The following is a 23,609-nucleotide window of genomic DNA, read 5'->3' as shown; positions in this document are numbered from 1 at the left end:
TATTTATTCATTTTCTTAAACTCCAGTGAGTACAGGCCCAGAGCCATCAAATGCTCCTCGTATGTTAACCCTTTCATCTCAAAATAATTCTCATGAACTTCTGGACCCTTTCCAATGTCAGCACATTCTTTCTTAGATGAAGTTATTTATCATCATCATCATTATGTGCAGTGTTGTATGTCGTGGGCGATCATCATCTTTCCATGACCGTGATTGTTCTTGGCAAATTTTTCTACAGAAGTGTTTTGCCATTTCTTCCTTCTTCAGAGATTATCTGTCTGGTGTCAGTGGTCACATAGGACTTGTGATATGCACCAGCTGTTCATGCAAGCATCCACCACCTCATGCTTCATGTGACCCTGCTCAGGGGCTAAGCAGGCACTCACCTTGCCCAAGGGTGATCTGCAGGCTAGCGGAGGGAAGGAGCACCTTACACCTCTTTTAGTAGAGACATATCTCTACCCTGCTACCTGATTATTTAGAACCCTGTTTAACTTACAAAGTATATGTAGGTGGATAATACACCAAAAGCATATGGGATAAACAACACAGACAAGAGATTCAGCAGTTGCTGGAAATCCAGTCTCCCCACCTTCCCTCTCTTCCCCCCTTGTCTGTCTGTCTCTCTCTCTCTCTCTCTCTCTCTCTCTCTCTCTCTCTCTCCCTCTCTCTCTCCCTCTCTCTCTCCCTCTCCCTCTCCCTCTCCCTCTCCCTCTCCCTCTCCCTCTCCCTCTCCCTCTCCCTCTCCCTCTCCCTCTCCCTCTCCCTCTCCCTCTCCCTCTCCCTCTCCCTCTCCCTCTCCCTCTCCCTCTCCCTCTCCCTCTCCCTCCCCCTCCCCCTCCCCCTCCCCCTCCCCCTCTCTCCTCCCTCTCTTCTCCCTCTCTTTCCCCCACACTCTCACACAATGCTGGAGGAACTCAGACTAGAATTAATCTATGGAGAATTCCTCTCTATAGATGCTGCCTGACCTGCTGAGTTCCTCCAGCATTGTGTGAGAGACTGCGGGAGAGAGGGAGGGAGAATAGGAGGGGGAGGGGAGAGAGAGAGAGTGGGGGGCAAGCGAAGGGGACACACACTGGATTTTCATCAACTGCAGAATCACTTGTCTTTACATAACATAGACTAAAATAAATCTATGGAGAATTCCTCTCTATAGATGCTGCCTGACCTGCTATGTTTTGGGCTGAGACTCTTCATCTGGACTGGAAAGGAAGGAGGAAGAATTGAAACATTTGAGCTATTAATCAGAATTGTCCACAATGAAGTGCCTTATTTACTATATTTACACACTTCATGGATTGGCTGGATCTTTCTCTGAGCACCAAGAAGCCATTTCTTATACCTACCTAGTGAAGTGTGGCTTATGGCTGCTTTTCTCTCACTCTACCATAAATTGCAGAACAAGTGTGCTGTGTTCCATCGAGTGACCAGGTGAATAAAGGACACGGCTGTACGTACCTTAACCAAACTGACTGAAGAATAGGTAGTGAGCAGCCAAGAGTTCTAATCAGGTTATAAGGTAAACCAAATGTGTTGAGTAAAGAGTCAAAAATAGGAAGAAGCAATTAAAGATATTTTCCTTTTGATAGTAATTAAAGTTGCATGCACATTCTCAGAGCTGGCGAGATTTCCTTTATTGAGATACAGCGTGGAATAGGCCCTTACAGCCCGGAATAGGCCCTTACAGCCCTTTGAGCCATGTTGCCCAACAATCCCCTGGTTTAACTCTAGCCTAATGACGGGACAATTTACAATGAACAGTTAACCTACAGACTGGTATGTCTTTGGACCGTGGGAGGAAATCAAAGCACCCGCTGGAAACCCAGTCAGTCACAGGGAGAACGTACAAATTCCTTACAGACAGTGGTGGGAGTTGAACCTATGTCGCTTGTACTGTAAGACATTGTGCTAACCACTACACTTCCATGCAGCCCCATTATTTTGCAGAATTTAAGAAACCCTGATTAGATGTTCTAACACAAAGAGATCCTGCAGATGCTGGAAATCCAGAGCAACACACATGTCAGACCCTTCATCTGTCTTGACCCAAAATGTTGACTGTTTATTCATTTCCATCGATGCTGCCTGACCTGCTGAGTTCCTTCAGCATTTTGTAGATGTTGTATCACTGCAGTGAATCTACACTGCTCTTGATTCCAGTGAGTTTGATCCAAATACTTCCTCTGGCAGCTACTGACTGCACTGTGGATGAAAATATTGGCCCTTGGGTTTCTATTAAATCTCTTCCCTCTCACCTTAAATCCACTTGGATTGTAACTGATTTAGCTACAAATATGCTATCTTTGAAATTTGCGTTTCAATTTTCACGTAATTATCTACCACAAAACTTGACTGTGCAAAGTTCTTGTGTGTACTGGGTTTCCATAGTATTACTGATTTACACCGGCTGTTGAATGAGAGTGTTATGTCAAATAAATTTTTAATCTTAGCAGTGTTTACATCAAAATGACAAGCTAACGAGCTTGCTGATTTAAAAAGGCCCTTTTAAAATCATAGCTTTTTAGCAGGCATTTTTTTTTCAGTATTCACGGTTGCCGAACTGCTACCTGAATCTTTTTAACTAAAAGCATTCTTGTTAGTAAGAACAAGAATCCTCTACGTTGGTGAGACCCATTGGGAGTTGGGGTACCACTTAATCGAACACCTCTGCTCTATCCACCAAAGTGGAAATTCCTGGTGGCCCAACATTTTAATTTCATTCTGATTCCCATTCTTGTTCTGATATGTCGGTCCATGGCCTCCTCTTGTGCCATGATGAAGCCATCCTCAGGATGGAGGAGCAACTCCTTGTATTCCGTTTGGGTAGCACTTGACCTGATGGTATGAATATAGATCTTTCTTCTGGGATAAAAAAAAAATCACTCCCCACCCTTCTTCCATTTCCCACTCTGCCTCTTCTTACCCCTTCTCACCTGCCTATCACTTCTCGTCCTTTCCATTCTTCCATGGCCCACTCTCCTCTTCTATCAGATTACTTCCTCTCTAGCCCTTTATCTTTCCCACCCACCTGGCTTCACCTATCACCTTCTAGCTATTGTCCTTCCCCTCCCCTCACTTTTTTATTTCGATGATATCTCCCTTCCTTTCTGGTCCTGAAGAAGGGTCTCAGCCCAAAACGTCGATTGTTTATTCATCTCCATAGATGCTGCTTGACCTGCTGTGTTCCTCCACCATTTTGTGTGTGTTACTTTGGATTTCCAGCATCTGCAGACTTTCTCCTGTTTAGGTCTTTGTAGCGACTACTTGAGAACAAACTTAAGAGTCACTGAGAGGCAAAGTGAGAGAGTATTGCACTGTATGTCGAGCTTCCAACTAACTGAATTCCAAGTTGAAAAAGTATGTTTAATCCTTTATTACAAACCAACAATAAAATCATTCAACTCTTGTGTATTTCATGTAAAAGTAATTAAATCAAATTCAAACAAGGAAAAATGTGCCCTCCCTACTCACCCCCTTTCTATACCGCCAAAGCACGTGAACAGGTGACTATACTTGTTTCATGTTCACCGCCACCCAACGACGCGTACAAACCCATGTGACAGATTACTTTAACCCGGAGTGAGGCTACACATCACAAATACAAGACAGACAATCAATAAAGAGATACATGACTCCTACAGACTTGCTAATAAGTGACAGGAGCAAGGCCATGCATCCTACTGAGGGGAGGTCTTTTTCTGATTCAATTGTGTTTCTTGCATTTACTGTGAATGCCTGTCTGAGTTGTATATGGTGACATCTATGTCATATGATAATAGATTTAGTGTGAACTTTGAAATACGTGTATGGTTGTTGAATCCTTGCTAGCACAACAAGTAGACAGCAACAGGAATGAATCTGTGAAGTGATGAAAGTATGTGGCCCAATAACATAGTTTCCCAATGCAAATGCAGGGCAATTTGGGGTAAGTTAACCATAGCAAGCACGAACAGCTGGATAACACTATTTATGTTAGGTGTTTGCAAAATTCAGATCTTCGCATTGTCACAGAAGAACAAGCAGTTATCCACCATCTTGCATATGATTTCAGCATTTTGCAAGGGTTTTGGGGGTCAGTACCTGATATAAACATGAGAAATCTGATCCTGTTGCACGCAGAATATTGCAGCTAAAATGTGCCCGATACCTTTTGGCTAATCGTAAGGTATACTGACTCAAATGGCCCAGCCCCATCTTTCCAAATTGACAACCTTGTGTTGTGTTACTTGAATGTGTTGAGATTACAGAAGCTGCTCACAGCGATGCAGTTAAAGGAATACAGGATGGATTCCACTGGAAAATGTTCAACAAGCAAATTCATTTGTTAAACTGACTCCAGAGACAACTGTAAGAAGCGTTGTTTTGCCTATTTGTCACATGTGTCTTGCCAGTCTCTATTGACTTTTCAATCATTTCCTTCTCCAAATTCCCTTTCTGTCTGCACATTTCCTGTAAATATTATTCAGAAAGCTGCAGTAAATTACCTGCCATCTTCACAATGTTCCTTCTAATTTATTTTTTTACAGCTGTGCAGTCCAACGATAGCTCTGAGCAGGACATTTTTACACGGCCTAAAAAACTGCTCAGCACTCTAAATTCTATTTTTTTTTACAATATGCATATAATGAATATTTAGAATGAAAATTGAAAAATCACATACTGTTAATTGAAGAGTGTAATGAAATACAATACAACACAGAAAATCTTCAATGTTTCATAAACTTTTTCTAGCTGCGTCCAATTCCAGTTACTGGGAGCATTTCAGTTACTGCGCAGTTGTGTTCCTGCGCAGTTTAGAAGGAGCAGTGCATCTTTACTTAGGGACTTGAGGTTTTAAAATGAGGGGACAGCTTGAAAGATTAACATGCAAAATGAGTGTTGCATTATTCTACAGAGTAACATCTTACAGAATCTGAAGACATTCAATTATTTGTGATAACTTTTGTCTCGCATTGTTTTATCCTTTAACTAAGAGGAAAAAGTAAAGAGAGATGAGAATGGGTATCGGACCGCTGGAAAACGATGCTGGAGAAGTGGTAATGGGGGACAATGAAATGGCAGATGAACTAAATAAGTACTTTGCATCAGTCTTCACTGTGGAACACACTAGCAGTATGGTGCTAGTCATGAAGTGTGTGAAGTTACTATAACTAGAGAGAAAGTTCTTGGGAAACTGAAAGGTCTGAAAGTAGATAAATCACTAGATGGACTAGATGGTGAACACATCAGAGTTATGAAAGTGGTGGCTGAACAGATTGTGGAGGCATTGGTAAAGGTCATTCAAGAGTCGCTAGATTCTGGAATGGTTCCGGAAGACTGGAAATTTGCAAATGTAACTCCACTCTTCAGGAAGGGAGAGAGGTAGTTGAAAGGAAACTATAGGCCAGTTAGTCTGACTTCAGTAGTTGGGAAGGCATTGGAGTCAGTTATTAAGTATGAGATCTCAGGGTACTTGGAAGGTATGTGATAAAGTAGGCCATAGTCAGCGTGGTTTCCTCAAGAGAAAATCATGCCTGACAAATCTGTTGGAATTCTTTGAAGAAATAGCAAGCAGGATAGACAAAAGAGCATCGGTTGACGTGTACTTGGATTTTCTGAAGGCCTTTGACAAGGTGCCGCACATGAGGCTGCTTAACAAACTCTGAGTTCCAGGTATTACAGGAAAGATTCCAGCATGGATGAAGCAGGAGGCAAAGAGTGGGAATAAAGGGAACCTTTTCTGGCTGGCTGCCGGAGACTAGTGGTGCTCTACAGGGGTCTGTGTTGGGATTGATTCTTTTTATGTTATATGTAAATGATTTGAAAGATGGAATTGATGGCTTTGTTGCCAAGTTTGTAGACGATATGAAGATAGGTGGAGAGGCAGGTAGTTATGAGGAAGTAAAATGGCTACAGAGGGGCCTAGACAGATTAGCAGAATGGGCAAAGAAATGGCAGATGGAATACTGTGTTGGGAATAGTATAGTCATGCACTTTGGTAGAAGAAATAAAAGGTTGACTAAAGAGGCAAATACAAAAGAACTGAGGAGCAAAGGGACTTGGGAGTCCTTGTGCAGGATTCCCTAAAGGTTAATTTGCAGGTTGAGTCTGTGATGAGGAAGGCAAATACAATGTTAACATTCATTTCAAGACGACTAGAATATAAAAGCAAGAATGTAATGTTAAGACTTCATAAGGCATTGGTGAGGCCTCATTTGGAGTATTATGAGCAGGTTTGGGCACCTTATCTTAGAAAGGATGTACTGAAACTAGAGAGGGTTCAAAGGAAGTTCAGAAAAATGATTCCAGGATTGAATGGATTTTCGTATGAAAAGCGCTTGATGGCTCACGGTTGTATTGTCTGGAATTCAGAAGAATGAGGAGTGTCGTAATTGAAAGCTATTGAATGGTGAAAAGCCTTGATGGAGTGGATGTAGAGAGGAGGTTTCCAGTGGTTGGAGAGTCTAAGACCAGAGGACACAGACTCAAAATAGAGGGGTGTCCTTTTAGAACAGTTGAGGAGAAATTTTTCTCCAGAGAGTAGTGAATCTGTGGAGTTCTTTGCCACAAGCAGCTGTGGAGGCCAAGTCTTTATGTATGTTTAAGGTAGAGGTTGATAGATGGTGATTGGTCAGGGCATGAAGGGATACAGGGAGAAGACAAGAGATTAGGGCTAAGAGAAAAATTGGATCAGCCATGATGAAATGGTGGAACTGACTCAATTGGCCAAGTGGTCTAATTTGGTTCCTATATCTTGTGGTTTTATGGTCTAAATGCTAAAATGTTGACAAAATTTTGGAAGTTCACTGCATGTTTCTTTAGACCTCCTTTTAAATAATTTTTCAGGGCTTTAAAGTAAAGAATAAATGAGAGAATCTTCCCAAATGGAAAGGGAGAAAATTAGACAATTGTCACTCAAATTACTTCAAATCGATCAATGGGTTGATTACTTTAAAGGTGGTCAAAGAATACTGGGGATCTTTTGGATAATACAACACATACAACAAGGCGTTCAAAGTAAATTTATTATCAAAGTACATATATGTCACCATATACAACCCTGAGATTCATTTTCTTGTGGGCAATCACAGTAAATACAAGAAACACAATAGAATCAATGAAAAACTGCACCCAGCAGGATGGAGAAGTAACCAATGTTCAAAAGTTAACAAACTATGCAAGTACAAAAAGAAAGGGGAAAAATAAGAATAATAATAATAATTAAATAAGCAATACATATCAAGAAATTGAGATGAGGGGTCCTTGAAAGTAAATCATAAGTAATGGGGTGAGTGAAGTTATCCCCTCTGGTTCAAGAGCCTGATGGTTGAGGGGCAATAACTGTTTGTTAACCTGGTGATGTGGAAGCAATGGATAAAAATAAATAGTTTTAGTGCAGTACATGTTGCTCTAGTCTTTTGTGAAATATTTAGTGATTGACTTGGTCGTGCAGTTAGAGGCCAACCTTGATGACTCCAATGATTACATAAGCATTGAAGAATATTTAGCACCCAAGGTATGAGGGAAGTCTTCCTAAAGTAGAGGCAGTGGCTTTTGGGCCATGTGTGTTGCTCTAGCTCGGAGATTACATCATCAGCATCAGGTGTCAAGCTACAGACCGGCATGCTAAACATCTGCCTCTTCGTAGTAAATGGTGAAGTGTCGTTTGTACATGTTGCTTAAAGATGTTCAGATGGTAATGAAAAAAATTCTGACTCTCTGGCATTCCCTGTCTAGCTGAACTTCTCAGTACATGGTTCTGAAGGTGATCAAGCTGGTGCTCTGCAAGTATGCCACATGCCTCCACGTGGGATGAGTATTCTTAGATCTGAATCTCAAGAAAATTCCCCATTCTGCGCCTGCTGCCTTGTTTAATATTTGTTTCAGAGATAGTATTTGTAGAGAAACTGAGGCATGAAGTGGGCAACCAATTCCCCCAGTTTCTGGGGCAGAGACAAATAGATACTGGGGAAGAGTAGACAATTTGGAAAACATCTGAATGACCTATAGACACGAGAGAGAGAGAGAGAGAGGGAGAGAGAGAGAGAGAGAATGAGAATGTATTCTATCATCTTTAACTTTACAATGAGCAGGTTGAAGACGGAATTTTCCCAATGACCTTCAGTGGATAAATGTTTGCTAAGTACGCTAGAAGTGCCTTGTAAACTCACTCTGGGTTAAAGGTTAACAAGTTGATATATGCAGGAACATGTATCCAAGAACTGCTGGGTGGAGTTTCACTGTAGTCATAGAGATGTGGTTTGGGCCTGAATAAAGACTGTTTGGCAACAGCAATTCAATAAGCTAAAATGTAAGTTAGAATATGTGCATGGGTATTATGTCCATGTTAGTAATTTGCATCTTAGCATAATCCCCCATAACTAATGAAAATATAATGAGTATTACATTTCACAATGGAGATTGGATAGGACTTCCACTGGAGGTCAGGGGTTAAGAGTGAAAGGTGAAAAGTTTCAGGGGAACATGAGGAAAAGCTACTTCACTCAGAAGATTGTGAGAGTGTGACAGCTCATGGGAGTAGCCAGTTTAAATGGTTTGGCACAGCCTAGATGGGCTGAAGGGTCTGTTTTCTGTGCTGTGCTTTTCTGACCCTATGATCTAACTGGTACGGTAGAGTTGAGGATCAACTATTGAGCATCAGGATTTGCAAGTTGTTCTGTGGTTTGTGGTTATCTCTCAATTCTGAGAAGCAGCTGTTTTCTTCTCTCCTTGGAGAGAAGCTGAGGAGAAGTGGGATAATGGCTGCCTGATTACTGACGAGTATGTTTGGCTTTGTTTGTAACAAGTTGTTGATTGTAGATCACTCATCTAACGTTACTTTTATTTGCTTTTTGTTCTCAGTTTGTGGCTGTGACCTGGCCAAGGGTGGATTTTTCATGAAGAACAGCGATTACCTTTGCTCCCTGGATTATCAGCGCATGTATGGAACCCATTGCCAAGGCTGTGGAGAGTTCGTTGAGGGGGAAGTAGTGACAGCACTAGGGAAAACCTATCACCCCAAGTGCTTCGTCTGCTCCATATGCAAGTAAGATAACATATTACATGTGTGAAATCTGGGGGAACTGGGAAACAAAACTGACAAGAAATGTTGGAGCTTAGAGGAATGAGAGGTGCTCTTACTGAAATATATAAAATCCTAGCAGTTGAGATGTTTTCTCTTGTGGGAGAGTCATGAAGAAGGGGACATATTTGTAAAGTTAGGGACCAGTTATTTCAAAGTTCAAAGTAAATTTATTATCAAAGTATATATATGTGTGTTTGTGTGTGTGTGTGTGTGTGTATGTATATATATATATATATATATATATATATATATATATATAAAATAAAAACAAGTTTCACGTCACATGCCGGTGATAATAAACCTGATTCTGATGTGTTTCTAACTAAATTGTTAGAAATCCCTCCTCTGAGGGTAGTGAATCTCTGGAATACACTGATTTTTAAATTGGTGAAGGCCAAATTATTAACTAGTTATTAAATATACTGTATGTTTAAGATGGAGATGGTTAAGTATTTGAGTAATGGGATACTGGCACCAAAAAAGAGTTGAGGCCAGTATTGATCAGCCGTGATCCCATTGAATAGTAGGTTTGGTTTGAGGGTTCTGTTGGCCTTCTCCTGCTATTTTGTGTTCTTCTGTGCTATGTTTCTTTAGTTAGACATACAGGGCAGGACAGGCCCATCGACCCATCAACCCAGACTGCCCAGCAGGCCAGCTATTTCACCACAGCCTAATCCAAAAGTTTAAAAGTTCAATTACTATCAATGTATACAACTTGGAAATTATTCTTCTCCATGTAGCTATGAAACCAAGAAAGAAAAGATGGGCAGCATGATCATCAACTCCCAAATCCCTCCTCCCCACACAAAAATAACAAACAAAAATGGAATAGGCACATCAAACCCCCAAATCCCTCCTTCCCGCACAAAAATACCAAACAAAAATGGAATAGGCACATCAACCCCCAAATCCCTCCTTCCCGCACAAAAATGAACAAAACAAGAACAGGCACATCAACCCCCAAATCCCTCCTCCCCACACAAAAATAACAAACAAAAATGGAATATGCACATCAACCTCCAAATCCCTCCTTCCCACACAAAAATGAACAAAACAAGAACAGGCACATCAACCCCCAAATCCCTCCTCCCCACACAAAAATACCAAACAAAAATGGAATATGCACATCAACCTCCAAATCCCTCCTTCCCACACAAAAATGAACAAAACAGAACAGGCACATTGACCCACCAAATTGCCCTCCCCACACAAAAAAAACAAGAAAGATTGGGTGAAAAACACAATTTTAAAAACTCGTAACTCTGAAAAAAGGTCTGTAATCCAAGTCCACATGCAAAATGCAGAATACTTGGGCAACACTCTCTGGGCCCAATGATAGGCCTTCCTTTCTCCATAGTTGGTCGATCAAAAGACAGACAGCTGGTGCTCTCCCTCTGCATTCGCTTTGAAGCTTCAATCTCCCTTGTTGCTTTAATTGGAGAACAATGGGAGCTTTAATCGATGAAATGGAGTCAAACAATGGCTTGCGCCCGATCCCACAGTCTTCTTACCACACATGCTGTCTCTGTCTCCTGGGATCCTCTCGGAGAATGCAGAGCCTGAAGCACCCAACCGATCTCCAAGCTTCCACATTTGCCTTGATGTTTCAGTCTCCCTCGTCACTTTAATTGGCAAACAATGGAAGCTGTAATCTGCAAAGTGGAGTAGAACATCGGCTCGCAGCCTGTCTGCCACGAGGTTCGCACACGCTGCTTCTGCCTCCTGGAATTCTCTCGGAGACTGCAGAGCACTGGAACACCCAAACGTTCTACAAACAGCAAATCACAGGTTCCAGCAGTTCCAGAGTCACATCAAAGATGAAAAAAATGTAAAACGACATGAACAAAATGAAATATATGGTTCCATGTTCTATCCGGGAGATGTCGACTGAAGGACTGTTGTACGCAGGCAATATCTCGACTGACCATGGGACAATTTCAAAGACAAATTAACCGATTAACTGGTACATCTTTGGACTGGGGGAAAAGCCAGAGCACCTGGAGGAAATCTACGTGATTCTTCGGGTAAGTAGTGGCCCCTTACTGATGGCACCAGAAATGAACTCTAAACTCCAGTGCCCCAAGCTGTAATAATGTCACGCTAACTGCTACACTACTGTGGTGTTAACCATGAGAATTAGCCTCGATACCTGAAATCTGAAACTTCATAGTGCTGATGCAGGTCATTTTGCTAATGTGCTAGGATAATTTGGTTGAATTCTGTACTGAGATGATCTAAAACCATCTTATGTTTAATCTGTATGTTGCTCTTGTCAAATGTTTAATCAAATATCCATTAAAATGTTCACTACATGTCATGAAATTAATTGTTCAGCAGCTGCAGTACATTGCAATATAAAACTATAAACTACAATTTGAACTATATATTAAAACATTAAATAAGGATTGTATAGGAAAGGGAAAAATTACTGAGGTGTTCATGGGTTCATTGTCCATTCTGAAATCTAATGGCAGAAGGAAGCTGTTCCCGAAATGTTGAATGTGTGTCTTAAGGTTTCTTCACCCCCCTCGATTAGCAATGAGAAGAGGGCATGTCCTAGATAATGGGGGTCCTTAATGACAGCTGCCACCTTTCCGAGGCATTGCCTTCTGAGGATGTCCTGGATGCTGGGAAGTCTAGTGCCCACGATGGAGCTGGCTGAGTTGAACAACTTTCTGCTGTTTTTCCGATCCAGTGTTTTTCCGATACCAAACAGTGATGCAAGCAGGTAGAGTACTCCCCAGGATACATTTCTAGAAATTTGCAAATGCCTTTGGTGACATATCAATTCTTGTTAAACTCCGAATGTGATAGAGCTGCCTCTACATTTCTCAGAGGGGAGATTTTGCCCCCTCTGTGTGGTTATAAGGTCAGGACATTAACTAAACATTGACATTTAGATTCAGATTTTCCACCACCTCGCTGCAAGATTTCTGCTCTAAACATTTCATTCCTAATTGTAACTGCTCTTACATTTCTTGAGCATTATATGTCAAGACAAAATGAGTTCGTAGTTAAGAGATCCTGAGCTAGTTTACTGTTCTGTGGTGATTCACTATTTTTCGGTACAATGTTGATCTGTTTCGTGCTGCCAAGAAATTTTGGCTTGCGTTCCATTCTGCAACAAGTACTACACATTGTCCTTGCAGACCTTCCTTTGTGATTCCACAGCAGAGTTGTAGACTGATATTGTTGGTGTTCAATCGCATTAAACCTTATATTTAAACTTCTAATTGTGTTTTAAATCACGCCTTATCTGATCCCTCATGATATTTGTCTCCTCCTTTCACTAAGTTAGAGCTTAAGATCTTTGATCTTTGTGAAGATAATCCTTCTTTCTTGCTCTGCTAGTTACTGTACCTGCTGTTGCCATATTCCCATCATCTGGAATGCCTTCTAGACACTAGAATTCTACAGCACAATACAGGCCGTTCAGCCCTCAATGTTGTGTCGACCCATTATTTTAAGGAATATGAGTACTAAACCCGCAATACCCCGTAACCTCTAGATAGGTTTCTGTAGCTATCTTACTTCCACTGCAAGACCCTCGTGACAAGTAACTTCTCCAGTGTGACTATTGATCAGTTTCCTAAATTCTTCTTCATTTTAGCCATGTTCCTTACTTGTTCATTGAGATGTTTTCTTTTAATTTTGCAACTCCCTTCCTACACCAGTCAGAATTATTCAAACATTAACTTTAAGTTCTATTAGGACATAAAACAAAGGAGCAGCCCATTGAGTCTGATCTGCCATTTCATCATGGCTGGTTCATTATCCCTCTCAACTTCATTCCCCTGCCTTCACCCCATAACCTTTCACACCCTGACTAATCAAGAACATATTAACCTCTGTCTTAAATGCACACAGTGACCTGACCTCCACAGTTGCCAGTGGCAATGAATTCCACAGATACACCACTAAAGAAATTCCTCCTCCTCTCTGTTCTAAATGGATGTCCCTCTATTTTGCAGCTGTGCCCTCTGGTCCTAGAATCCCCCATGTAAAGGAAATATCCTCTCCACATCCACTCCGTCTTGCCTTTCAACATTCGATAGGTTTCAATGAGATCCCCCCCCTCCTCCTTCTAAATTCCAGCAAGTACAGGCCCAGAGCCTTCGGTCTCCGTTCATATCGTTCAATCCTGGAAACATTTGTCCAATGTCAACACATCCTTTCTTAAATAAGGGACTCAAAACTGCTCACTGTACTTCAGGTGAGTTCTCACCAGTGCTTTATACAGCCTCATTGTAAAGTCTTTTAAAATTTGGAAAGATAAAATTTTATTCATCATTAACAGTTAATAGATAAATGACATGTCAATTTATTGCAGTTGTATTTTGTACTGAATTCAGATCCCCATCATAAAATTTCATTAATCTTTCAAAATAACAAAAGTAAAAAGGAAATTATGTTCAATTTCTTTCTGTTCTTTATTTTGTTCCTACTGTTATCATCTGCACTGTTTTTTTGTAATTTTTTTATTAAAGTTCATCATCAAACAAACATTTCCATAAGATGTATTTCAGACACTGTACATATATATCATATAATCATATATGTCACAAATCTCCACATAGTATTTATCTGAGGTATACACTTATAGAAAAGAGTGGAAAGAAAAAAACTATGTACAAGTAGGGAGTGATCTTTTTTTTTACAACATATTGATTTGTGAGAATAAAATCAGGCCTATGGGGCATTATGTAGTTAAACCATTTTTCCCAGTATGAATCAAATTGTTCCAGCTTATGATTAACGGATGTTGTTATCTTCTCCATTTTGTAAATGTCCATTGTAATTTCCGTCCATGCATTTAAAGTTGGGCTCTCCTGTGATAACCATTTCTTAGTAAGAGTCTTTTTACCAGGCACCAACAGTATATTCATTAAATATTTATCTCTTTTCAACCATTCTTGAGGTATATACCCAAAATATATGGTCTTACTCTCTAAGGGTATTTCACATTTAAAGATGTCTTGTAGGGCATTGTGTATCCCCCTCCAATAGTCTTTGATAACAGGGCAGTCCCAAAAAACATGATAATGATTTGCATTTTGATTTCTGCAATTTGTCCAGCAAACAGGAAGGTTACTATCATAATGGAATTTCTGAGAGGGTGTGATAAAATATCTTACAAGGTTTTCCATCCAAACTCCCTCCATTTCTGTGAACTGGTACACTTCCATTGATATCTCCATATTGTTGTCCATTCTTCCTCAGATATAATTATCTCTCCTTCCTTCTCCCATTTTGTTTTAATGTATGAAGTCGAATGTGTTTTAAGATTTGACAAACCCTTATAAATGCTTGAAATGATTCTACTACTGTTATCTGAATTATATGCTTTTCTAAATAGCTCTATCAAGCATGTTCTTGCCTTGATTACATTTTTAAGCATCCTATTAACATATTGTCGCATCTGTAAATACCGATAAAAATCTTGTTTTTCTAATAAGTGTTTCTCTTTAAGCATTTCAAAACTGAACAGTGTTCCTTCTTTCATTATGTTGCAAAGAACTGTTATTCCTTTAGCTGTCCAGTCCTTAAATCTAGCATCCAGTTTATTCTGTGTAAAATCCGAGTCATATGCACACCAATTTAGAATTGCAATATCTCCCTCTAACTTATGTTCTTTTATAGTAGTTTTCCATATTTTAGGAGTCAATTTCACCTATAGGTTATCAATAGTATTTTTGTACCTTTGCAGGTTGCTATCAGGCAAAATTGCTTGTATGGGGATGGGAAGTACCCGCTCCTCAATGTTTATCCATTGAGCGTCATATGATGGGTTGCACCAGCATATCACAGCTCTCAACTGTGCTGCAAAATAATAATCTCTAAGAGAAGGTAGGCCCCATTCCCCCCTTTTCCTTTGCTAATTGCAAAGTTTTGAGATGAACTCTAGGCCTTTTACCTTGCCAAATATACCTTGATAACATCTTGTTCCATTCATTGAATTGATTTTGATTCATCTCTATTGGTAGGGTCTGAAAGGGATATAACAGTCTGGGCAGTATATTCATTTTAATAGACTCAATCCTTGAACTGAGACTAAAAAGAGGAATCAGGTTCCATCTTGCCATATCCTCCTTAATTTTTTATATAAAGGCTGATAATTACATTCTGATAATTTTGCCACATCTTTGGCATAATGATGCTCAAATATTTGAAAGACTCTGTTTGCCATGCCCAGGGATATCTACTTTCAATTTCTCTTGGTGGGCTATAGTTATATGAAAGTAATTGGGTTTTATCTATGTTGATCTTGTATCCTGATAATTGACCATATTGTTCAAAGGATTGCATCAATTTAGGTAAAGAATATGTTGGTTGCCCTGGATAGATCAAAATGTCATCTGTGCAACAAGCCAATTTATGCTCTGTCCCTTTAATAGTAACTCCCCTGATATCTTCATTTTGTCTGATATAATGAGAAGAGTAGCGGTGACCATGCACAACCCTGTCTCGTGCCCCTTTCTAGGGTAAGACTATTTGATAAATATCCATTGATTTTAATCCTAGCAGTAGGGTTGTCATATAGTGTCTACATAGTTTTAATAATTGTGTCTTGGAAACCAAATCTATGTAAAACTCTAAAGAAAATTCCAATTAACCAAATCAAATGCCTTTTCAGCATCAATGCTTATCACTATTGCTTGGATTTTTTTTTTGTATATGACCCATAATGTGAAGTGTCCTTTGTATATTGTCTTGTGTCTGGCGTTGTTGTATAAAACCTGTCTGATGGTTACGTATCAGCATGAGTAGAAACTCCTCTAATCGTTTGGCCGTGATAGAGGTAAATAATCTATAATCTACATTAAGAATGGATATTGGTCTAAATGACCCGCATTCCATTTTATCCTTGCCTTCTTTCAGTATAGTTGAGATCATCGCTTCCTTCCAACTGGGTGGCATTTGTGCCTTTTTTAGAACCCAGTTCAGTGTGGGGAGTAAAACAGGAATTAACTCATTTTTTAATTCTTTGTACCACTCTGCCGTATATCCATCTGATCCTGGTGACTTGCTTAATTTAAGCCTACTAATTGCAGCTTTTAATTCAACTTCAGTTATGTCAGCAGACATCGTTCTATTTTGTTCTTCGCTTAAAGTGGGTAACTCTAGAGAAATCAAGAAGGTGTCAATTTGGGTTATGCTTCCCCCTGGAACTTTGGAATATAGAGTTTTGTAAAACATTTCAAAAGCTTCTTGAATTTCTAACACCTGTCCCCACACCTCTCCCCTTACCACCCTTCCAGGCCCCAGACAGTCCTTCCAGGTGAGGCAACACTTCACCTGCGAGTCTGTTGGAGTCGTCTATTGCATCCGGTGCTCCCGGTGCGGCCTCCTCTACATCGGCAAGACCCGACGCAGATTGGGGGACCGCTTCGTCGAGCACCTACGCTCTGTCCGTCACAATAGACAGGACCTCCTGGTTGCCACCCACTTCAACTCTGCCTCTCATTCCCATCTAGATATGTCCATACATGGCCTCCTCTACTGCCATGATGAGGCCAAACTCAGATTGGAGGAGCAACACCTCATCTACCGTCTGGATAGCCTCCAGCCTGGTGGTATGAAAACATTGAATTCTCCAATTTCCAGCAATTCCCTCCCCCTCCCCTTCCTCTATCCCAGGTCCCTCGCTGCCTCTCTCCCCTTTCAACTTTCTGCTTCTTTATCTCTACAGTTCTTTCATGCTTATCTCCTCCCCCTCCCCCCCTTTATCTTTCCTCTGATTGGTTTTCCACCTGGCTCCTCTAGGCCCTACCCCCTCCCCTATCTCTATTACTGGGCTTCGGCCCTCTCTTCCCCCCTATTCCTGATGAAGGGTCTTGGCCCGAAACGTTGGCTACTCTTTTCTCACGGATGCTGCCTGGCCTGCTGAGTTCTTCCAGCGTTGTGTACGCACTTCTTGAATTTCACTTAGCTTATTTTTTATCATTTTCGTTCTTGGGTCCCTAGTTCTATGAATTGTATTTTCTGCTATTTTTTTTTTCAGTTTCCACACCAGTATTTTCATAGACTTTGATCCACTTTCATAATGTCTCTGTTTCAGAAACATTAAATTTTTCTTGATTTCTTGCATAGCAAAACTATTAATTTCATTCCTAATTTTTAAAATTTCCTCTTATGTATCCTGTGCCAAATTCAATTTGTGTTTTTTCTCTAGTTCCTTCAACCTATTTTGTAATTCCTCTAATGTTTTATTCCTTATTTTTTTTCTTATATGAAGATATTGCTATAATTTTCCCTCTTAATACAGCCTTCAGAGTATCCCATAAAATGGGAAGTGAAACCTCTCCATTATCATTGAATTCTAAGTAGAGACCAATTTCTTTTTTAATTTGTTCCTTAAAGTACGGATCATAGAGTAGACTTGAATTAGTTTACAAGTAGTATTCTTTGGTTGTAGGTCATAATCAACAGATAAATATATATGGGTGCATGGTCACTTACATCTATTGTCCCAATTCCACAGGTGTTTATTTTGTCTTTGTCTTTTCCAAATGTTATGAAATAGTCTATTCTTGTATATACAGAATGGGGAGCAGAATAATGAGTGTAATCCCTTCTGTCAGGAAAAAGGTCCCTCCATATATCAATTAAACCAACATCCTCAAAAAGTGTATTAACTTTCTTATGTAAGGATTTTGTTTCATAGGTTTTTCTATTGGAAGAGTCTAAGTTTGGTTGTAATTGTAAATTTAAGTCTTCCCCCACATATCAGGAGACCTTCTGTTTCCGCTACCATAATATCAGTAATTTTCTGAAAGAAACCAATATCACTTCCCGGGGGTGCGTATATATTCAATAGAGTAACTGAATTTCCATCTATGTTCCCCCTTACCAGAATATATCTGCCCTCCTTAGCTCCCATTTCAAATTCTTTTTCAAAATTTAGCTTACTTGAGATAAGAATAGCAACTCCTCTCCTATGTTCTGATTTATATGAGGAGAAAAACAAATCAGTGAAGCCCATTCTCTTTAGTTTTCTATGCTCATTATCACTTAAGTGAGTTTCCTGTAAATATACTACATGGGCTTGTTCCTTTTTCATTCTGGATAAAATTCTATTACATTTGATTGGATTTAATAGCCCATTGATGTTAAAAGAAATGAATTTTACTTTGTCCTTAGTCATCTGTATTTATCTGTCAATGTATCATTGAAATTAGCAGAATAAAACTTAATCGATCTACTCCCTGAACAAATAAGAACCAAGAAATGCAAATAATATCAAAAAAGGCAACAAAGTTGTGATTCCAAGGCTGAGGTCTCTAGTAGATGACCCTTCGTTGAGCTAGAGGAAATGTCTAGCTGTGGAGGATAACCCCTCCTACTTGTGAGTTGAGGGCCCCCATTACAGTATTCATAAAAGTCGATGAACAAATTCATTCCACAGAAAAGATTTCCCTGTGTACTCCTCCTCTCTCTCTCTCTCTCTCTCTCTCTCTATATATATATATATATATATACACACACACACACACACACGCGCGTGCACGCGCACAAATATATATATTCTCATTTTGGTGGGGAAAAAGGAATAAGTGAGCGAATTAAGAATAACAGCTAAGTAATATAAAATCCACATTATAATAAGTATTTCTCGAGATAGGTATATAACCATCTACTTTTGCTTTCATTTAGCTTCTCAACATTTTTAAAGTTAGCCAAACCTTATGGCTCTTCTGGAGGGGGTGAGGGCTGTCTTTGGAAAACTCCCAGTCTCTTCCTGATATACTTCTCTCAGCCTCCTCCCGTCTCCTGCTTTCTCGGTTCTCGGACTATTTCCCAAGCAGAGTGGGACAATTCCTCTGCCAGGTTTTCCCTTGGTTTGATCACGCTGACGGGCAACCCTCTGGCCTTCATGTCTGTAGTGGCCTCTTCCACTGTCTGATACAGTTAGATCCCATTTTGATAAAACACTCAAAGTTTAGCAGGGTTTAGAGTTTGAAATCTAATCCTTTCTTGCTTTAGTATTCGCTTTACTTCAGAGTATTCTTTACATTTCTGCAGGACCGTGGGGGTGGGTAATCTTGATCAAAATATATTAATTTATCATCTAAAATCACCCTCTTCTTACCCCAGGCCCTTTGTAGAATCTCCACCTTGGTACTGTATCGAAGGAATTTAATTACTATTGAGCGTGGCTTACCTTCTCTGCCTCGGGACAATCGCGCGATGCGCCCTCTCAGTTTCCAGCTCCATAGTCGAGGGAAGCTCCAGCGCGTCCCGCAGCAACTTTCCTACAAACTCCGTCATAGACAAACCCTCCGCTCCATCTGGAACGTTGTATATCTTGATATTTTTCCGCTGTGATCTTCCTTCCAGGTCAAGCAGTTTACCTTCTTGTTGATTTAATATTTTTATCGTCTTACTTAGCATCTGTTCCACGTTTTGTACGCAATCTTCCAGCTTCAATTCGAGTCTCTGCCACCACTATTTTTTGATTGATGTTGGCGAGCTCTGACTTAATATCATGTAGTTGCTGTTTTATATCTTTCTGGAACTCCTGTATCTCTTTCAAAATTTTGATCATATTCGTCGCTTCGCTTGAACAAGGCCCATCGTCAGCCTCGCTAGCACGTGGTCGGGTAGGACAGCCGCTCGCTGCATTCCACTCGTCCACAGGCTCCGCAGTGTTGCTTTTTTTATTTCCATTCTTTTTCCCCATTCTTGCCCCTCTTATCATTGCAAATACTTTGAAAAATCCTATATTTGATGGGTTAACGGGGCAAAATATGCATTTTTCCAGAGAAGCTAGTGACTTAAGCTGCCATTCTGGACGATGATGTCACCGGAACCCAGTCTGCACTGTTGATACTGAGAACTTCCCTGGCCTTGCTATTATATCACCAGTCTCCTGTTGGAGAAGATTCCTCAGCCAAGGATTCCCAGTCTTTTTTGTACCACCATCGGATAATAAAGAAATATCTTTATTTCTATAAAACAGCAGATGAGGCACTTGCAGTGCGACGGGATTTTTAACAAGTGCACGTTGTTGACTGGCACATTAAATACCTTGAGCGCACACAAGTTGGCTGCACAGCAAATTGCAGCACAGGGAACCCAATGCTGAAACAATGTCCCAGAATTTTAATTAGCTTTTATATGCAGTGTCGTATGGAAGCACCAATGCCCAAGAATGGAAAATCTTACAGGAAAGCCCCATCCATCATCAGGAAAACCCCACCACTCAGAACAAACTCTCGTCTCACTGCTACCATCAGGAAGGTGGTACAGGAGCCTCAGGACTTACACCACGCTCAGGAACAGTTACTACCCCTCAAGCATTAGGCTTTTGAACCAGAGGTGATAACTCAACTTCACTTGCCCCATCACTGACATATTCAACCTATGGACTCGCTTTCAAGGATTTTTCTTCTTATGTTTTTGATATTTATTGCTTGCTTGTTTGTTTGTTTATTTATTTATTTACTTATTTTTCTTTCTTTTTGTATTTGCACACTGGTTGTCTGCCCTGTTGGAGCAGTCCTTCATTGATTTTATAATTGATTTATAGAGTGTATCTGCAAAAAAAAAGGTTGTAATGGAGACATATATGTACTTTGATAATAAATTTACTTTGAACTTTTCAAAAGCAAAGCAAAGAGGCACTAATGTTTAATTTCAGTTTAGAATCTGAAGCCAAAGGATAGGGTTTAACCATTCGAGGTGGTGTTGTGTTAATTCATCTATAGACTCTCACGTAGGTAAAGTTAGACTTTGAAAAATTGTAATTCTTGGATTATTTAGCTAACAGTCAAAGGAAAGGTTTGACTTTGTTGTAGGAAATGACTGTGTTTGCTATGCTCAACACACTTCTCTAATGCTTTTTTGTTGCTTTCCAGACGTCCTTTCCCAGCAGGAGACCGTGTGACTTTCAACGGAAAAGAGTGTCTGTGTGAGCGCTGTGCCCAGCCAAAGTCCTCCAGTCCCAAAGCGGTTGTCAGTAGCAACAGTGAGTACATAAAGCAGGGAGAATTGGTCAAGTCTCGCTAGCAATCACATTCCTTCTGTTGTAACAACAGTAACAAGTTCTGGAAGGCTGAAGTAAGACTCAATGGCTCTCACTGAGTTTTTGCTTTCTCCAAGTTCCCAGGCACTTGAGTTACAGATCAGTGTTTGCTGATCAGTTTAAAACCTGTTCCTTTAGTACAATGGCAGAAATAGCTTACCTATAATAGGAAAGGATGGCAAATTGTACTGAATACTTAATTATAAAAAATATCTTGATACCTTTCTCATCTTTCCTTTTACTGTCATTTTTAGTTGCATTCATAATTATTATCGCAGATATTAGTGAGCAGAGTTTGCTAATCAGGAAAAAAAGCTGCAGGAAGTTGTAAACTCTGTTAGCTCCATCATGGGCACCAACCTCCCCAGCATCCCGGACACATTCAAAGGGCAATGCCTCAGAAAAGTGGTATCCATCACCAAGGACATGCCCTCTTCTCATTGCTGCTCTAGGTTTTTGCATTTTACGTTTCATGAAACCATAAAACATTTTATTGAACTCCTAAACCTAAAGACAAAAGCATCAGACCCACGTCTTAAAGTGAAACCCCAGCACAATGTTAGTGGTTGTGAATTATGTACATTTCTCCCAATTACATTACTCTACAACCCCTGAATTCAGTCAAACTGGCATGGTGAGCCTGTCTGGAGCTCGGACAAGCTGCCCTGCTTGTGTCCTGTGTTCCTGGGTGGAGGTGGGGGAACAGCAGGTGCCTCTGGCTCGTCCAGAGGTGTGTTGATTCACTCATAGTCATGCTCTGATGTTAGGGGCATGGTAAAGGAATCTTCCAAATCTTGGTGGGCTGGTTTAAGGCGATCTACTAAAATATGTTTAGGATTACCATTCTTATCTATAATGAAAGTCTTCTCTCCACGTTCCAAAATGTGGAATGGGCCATCAAAAGAGGGCCTAAGGGAATGTTGGTGTGCATCATGGCGTATGAAAACAAACGAGGCAGAATTTAGGTCAACAGGAGCCCAAGGGTGCAGTACGCCGTGATGGGAGGTAGGAATAGGTGCAAAGGAATTGAACTTACTGAGGGTGTGCAATGCTTTTGAGAGGTTGACAAGGTGGTCGTAGCATCGGAAATGAAATCATCTGGTACTCATAACAGCTGCCCATATACCAACTCAGGCCTGGATGACTCAGGCCCTCTTTTGGAGCTGTTCTGAGCCCCAGGAAGTCCCACAGGAGATGATCATACCCACACTCACGTGTCAGGGAAGCCCTCGGAGCAGTCTTTAAGGAGCAGTGAAACCACTCACATAGGCCGTTGGACTGGGGTGACACACCCTGGTGTGATGTAGCATAACGCCAAAGTTCGGGGCCATCGCAACCCAGAAATCTGAAATGAATTGGGGACCGCGGTCAGAGAGAATATCAGATGGGGTGCCAAACCAAGCAACTTGAGGTGCTGATGAATGCCTGAGCCACACTTACGGCCACCATGGATGCTAGAGGGATGACATTTGGCCACCCGGTGGTACAGCCCACCATGGTAAGCAGGTACACGGAAGCACGGCAGTGGATCAAAGGACCAACAAGGTCCACATTGACATGGCCAAACTGTTGCTCAGGGATGTCAAAAGTTGCCAGTGGCACTTGAACATGACAGTTAATTTTTGCCTACTGACACTTCATACAGGCTGGAGTCCAATCACGCACATCCTTTCTGAGGCCTTGCCACACAAACTTTGTGCAACCAGTTTCTGTGAGGCCTTCCGGCCTGGATACAGGAGGCCACGTGGAGTCAAAAGCAGTCCGTTTCCAGTTTGCAGGCATGTTGAGGCGAGGGTGACCGGTTGTGACATTGCACAGGAGAGAAACCCCAGCTTCCCTATACTTAATGTCAGCCAATGGCAAGCCCGTGACTGCTGCTCGGTAAGCCTGGGCCTGTGGGTCAGTAACTTCGCCGGCTGCCATGTTGCCATAGTCAGCCACTATGTGTATGACCTCAGTGGCTGACAGTGAGAGCCAATTAGCTACGGCATTATTTTCCCCTTGATCTGTATCAGTTGTGATCTCGGATATGTGGCCAGGGGGTGTTGCTGCCACGCAGACCAAGGGTCTGATATTTCAGCCATCATGTGCATGAGGGGTTTGTTGTCAGTGAGCGCTGTGAAATCACGTAGAAGATGAAAGTGAGGGACAGCCAGGCAGAGACTGAGAAGCTCGCGGCCAAATGCGCTGGACTTCCTGTCGGGGGGGGGGGGGGTGTGGGGCTGAGGAAGGTGAGCAGCTGCCACACCCCTCTGACCAACTGTTCACACACCGTATCCACAGCATAGTCTGAGGTGTCAGTAGTAGTGGCGAGGGCTATACCAGCTTGATCAGGCGTGTGTTGCATGAAGCCTTCTTTAAAAATTAAACAAGGATAGTGGTTTTTTCAGGAGAGACAGGATGAGGTACTAGATTCGCCGAGACTGGGTAAGGAGAACAGTTGTTTGGCACACTCAGACTCCGATAGTCCAAAGGTGAGTTTTCAGCGATTGGTATTCAGGTGTTAAAGCAGACTCACCA

At 41.0% G+C, this 23,609-nt stretch overlaps 1 protein-coding gene across 13 annotated transcripts in view; it reads left to right on the top strand.

Annotated features, from left to right (window-relative positions):
• The window catches only part of ablim1b (actin binding LIM protein 1b), a 428,496-nt gene that overhangs the window by 190,269 nt on the left and 214,618 nt on the right, over window positions 1–23,609 (top strand). For all 13 annotated transcript variants that reach the window (XM_073027825.1, XM_073027813.1, XM_073027823.1 and 10 more), the window contains exons 3-4: window positions 8,842–9,025; window positions 20,923–21,032. In XM_073027825.1, coding sequence (XP_072883926.1) covers window positions 8,842–9,025; window positions 20,923–21,032 — 294 coding nt within the window. The remainder of the gene's footprint in view (window positions 1–8,841; window positions 9,026–20,922; window positions 21,033–23,609) is intronic.

Source organism: Hemitrygon akajei, chromosome 23 (genome assembly GCF_048418815.1).
Source record: "Hemitrygon akajei chromosome 23, sHemAka1.3, whole genome shotgun sequence".
Classification (NCBI taxonomy): Eukaryota; Metazoa; Chordata; class Chondrichthyes; order Myliobatiformes; family Dasyatidae; genus Hemitrygon; species Hemitrygon akajei.
Note: the sequence above shows the minus strand (reverse complement) of the source record. Positions and strands in the feature narration are given on the sequence as shown.